At 38.5% G+C, this 3,389-nt stretch overlaps 1 protein-coding gene across 1 annotated transcript; it reads right to left on the bottom strand.

The window, feature by feature from the left end:
- Window positions 1–3,389, bottom strand: LOC113849846 (poly(A)-specific ribonuclease PARN-like). The gene is made up of 8 exons (XM_027480049.1): window positions 2,991–3,389; window positions 2,770–2,900; window positions 2,458–2,655; window positions 2,271–2,380; window positions 1,659–1,775; window positions 1,461–1,575; window positions 1,151–1,366; window positions 1–868 (listed from the first exon to the last, which is right to left on the bottom strand). The coding sequence occupies exons 1-8, from the start codon at window positions 3,311–3,313 to the stop codon at window positions 219–221; spliced, it is 1,860 nt and encodes a 619-aa protein (XP_027335850.1). The 5' UTR covers window positions 3,314–3,389; the 3' UTR covers window positions 1–218.

Raw genomic sequence — 3,389 nt, 5'->3', positions numbered from 1 at the left:
AGCATCATACGAGTGTTCTTATTCACACATTCAACACATTTTACAATATTTTTCTTTCTCGATCATATCAATTATCTTATCCTACATTTCTCTGTTCTCTTCTTATCTTTCTTTATTATACAAAAGTTTATACATAACGACTTTTCATACAAAAAAAAAATGTCTAGTCCTTGCAGTCAGTGACAGATAAAAAATTCAAAAATAGGTTAATGACAACCTTAAAGATCATCCAAGTTAATTACTTTGTCATCGAACCAATGAATCTCAGAAGATTTTCTATCACAATTACTCTCTATATTACAGGCAGAACTCTCCAAGGCTCTTTCTAAGGACTCTGCAAGATCCATCTCCCACAAACCTAGCCTACACATTTTCTTGTAGGTCTCATAACCGGTTACCCGCAGGCCATCTGATACTAACTCTTTTAAGTCTCCATTAAGTTCTTCACTATTCATTACATCTAGAAAATCTTTTGACAACCCAGGTTGCCAGAAAACAACAATGGCACAACTCTTATCAACCAATCTAACATCAAACTCTCCCGAAAAGATATCATGGGATGCACGAAGTACACTCTTCAGCATGCCAGCTGTCATACCAGATTTGAATCCCCATAAGAAAATCAAATGATCACAACTGACTTTTCTTGTATTATTGGTCCACATGCGGACATCCTCATTAAGTAACTCTTGGATATCAGCAGAGTATGGATGAAATACATTGGTGAAGTCTTCGAGCTCCGGGGCCAAATGCTTACTGCCAGATTCAGTAACTTTTGGGGAAATTTTCAATATAGAGCAGAGCTTCACAAATAAATAGGATAGCCTTAATGCATTAAGTCCATGAATCTTGCCTTCTTTTACTGTAGCTGTATAAACCAAAAAATGGGAAACGAAAATAAGACCAGCTACCAATCATGAAAACAAAACTAACCTTCTTTATTATTATTATTATTAAAGTAATTATTAAAGAAATATAAACAAAAACTATGTCTCTAAATATTGACTAGCTAAGTATGCAAGTTGTAAAGGACTGGTCGCGAGGCTTTGCACAAAATTAACAAGTAAAATGCATGAAACCATCTAATGAGCACGAACTTGAATTTTGGATGAGACTAAGAGGTTGAAGACATCAAGAAGTAGTGACTGACCTTGGTCAGGAATTTCCAAATCAACAGGTGCAAAGAAATGATTATTCAAGTAGGATATAGCACTTGGAATGTTGGTCATTTTTCTCATGGTTCCAATTTTCTTCATCAAATAATTCACATCAAGTACCTTGGGGAAAACCATGCACAAGGAGCTCATAAATTCATCTACTTCAGGTGGAAGTGGCGCAATGAATTTTGAATAAATTAGTGTACAATCTGCATAAATCAATGAAAAGTTAATAAAACGAAGAAAGTAGACCAGGTCAGAACACTAGAACTAAGTTGAGAAATTTTCATTTAAGAGAAACACCATTAAGGCAATTGTGGGAGATAACAGGTTTCTGCGAAGCAGAAATCAATTCGATCACCTCTCGGAATCCACGAATTTTCTTATTCTCCTCCTCTTCAAAATTTTGAAGCGCTCTCTGCAGCGTAAAGCCATAATTATTTCCAGAGGAAAAGATTAGGACTTAGTAGCAACAAGCAAGGAGCAGAAGTTTCTTGTTACCTCCAATAACTCTTTATCTTCTTCTGAATTTGCCAAAACAATTCGTACTGCCTGAGTGGTCCCACTCTTTCCAGGGATTATCAAAGGAAGAAGATCATCTGAGTAGTCTACCAACATCTGCAAAGTGACAATCGAGAATCAAAAGGAAAAAAAGGAAATTGATTCATACCAAATCAAGGTTGTATCATCCAAATTAGAACAAGGGTATTTCTCCGGTAACTCTTAAAATTTGAGGGTTTTGGAACCCTCTTGACTTTGTCCAATAACTTAACAACAAATGTTCTAATTATTTTATGTCATTATTAAAGTAGAATTTTCAATTTTGCGTACGTTTTTGTTCATCGGTTATTCCACTAGGTTTGCCTTCACACACACCACGATGGACCTTCTCAATCCCATTCTCTGATACAGAGAACATAATTAGATTTCCAAAATAGGTCATACCACTCTCATTGCATCCAAACATAAATCACATACTTCAAACTCACGTTTTATAAATTAATTTGAATCACATATTTTTATTAAAAAATGCATTTTTTATTGAAGAGTGCAAGAATTGATTTTATAACTTTAAAACAGACAAATCCTACAAATTTGGTTAGTTCATTATACCTCCAGAAGAAGCTGCACTTGACGATCACCGCAAACATCTATAGTCAAGCAAGGTCTTGATCTGAAGTGTTCACAGCCCAGGACAATGTTCTTAAGGGAGTTGATAAGTTCTACTGCACAACATGAGAGTTACAGAACAAAAGAAAAACCTTAATTGTATAAAGAATCTGCAGGAGATTTTTCTTACCATCATGGCTTGTGTTGGTGTTAGAGCTTTTACATGTCTTTCTCCAATGCTTAATCCGTGATCTAATTCTCTCAACAAAAACAGAATCAGCAACAGTAGAGGGTGAAGAAGATTTCATCATACCAAGGGAAGAATGGAAAGCAGTTCCAAGACGAATTTTAGCCACCGACTCTTGCTCTCTAGATAGATAAGATATCCCTGTTGCACAAATCGAAATCACTCACAGGTCCATTAAAACCATTAAGAGAAAGATAACAGACATTTCGCAGGCCCATTAAAAGCCCACAAAGCAGAGAATAAGAAAAACCTCACCGTCATAGACGCAAGCATTGAAATCAAAACCCTGGCGAGCCAATGACGCCAGAGACGATGTTTGGCACGAAAAACTGTATGAGGGCATTCCCATCTTCAACTCATCTCGCGGGAACAAAAGGAAATTATACCTGCACGTCCAAAATTTTATAAACAAAATTTTGAATCAAAAAGAAAGAAGAAGAAGAAGGGAAAGGGTGTTTGTTACGAGAGGTACTGACGGATGAGCGACGAGGTTGTTGGATGGGGTGACGGAGAAGGGGCATACGGCAAAGTGGAGGGGATGGGAGCGTTGGGCGGAGCGCGTGGCTTTGGAGTAGGCGGTTTGGGCGGTGTCTAAGGGGAGAAGGCGGTGCCATGAGGGCGGGGAGGGAGAGGCGGTGTTGTCGATGGAAACGGCGATGAAGTGGGAATTGGATATGTGGGTTTGAATCTCCTCCAAGGATTGTTGGAAGTTGGAGGTTGTGACCTGCTTCACCCTCCATTTCCAGGACGCCTTGCTGCAGAGGGAACGCTTCTGTAACCTCAAGAGCGGAGCAGCCATGGAGTCGCAACGCCGTTCCTCCTGCTTCTCGGGATCCCTCTCCTTTGCAAACTATGTATAACAACATCCACGACTT

The sequence above is a fragment of the Abrus precatorius genome, unplaced genomic scaffold (genome assembly GCF_003935025.1).
Source record: "Abrus precatorius isolate BTA unplaced genomic scaffold, Abrus_2018 Scaffold9, whole genome shotgun sequence".
NCBI classification, from domain to species: domain Eukaryota; kingdom Viridiplantae; phylum Streptophyta; class Magnoliopsida; order Fabales; family Fabaceae; genus Abrus; species Abrus precatorius.
Note: the sequence above shows the minus strand (reverse complement) of the source record. Positions and strands in the feature narration are given on the sequence as shown.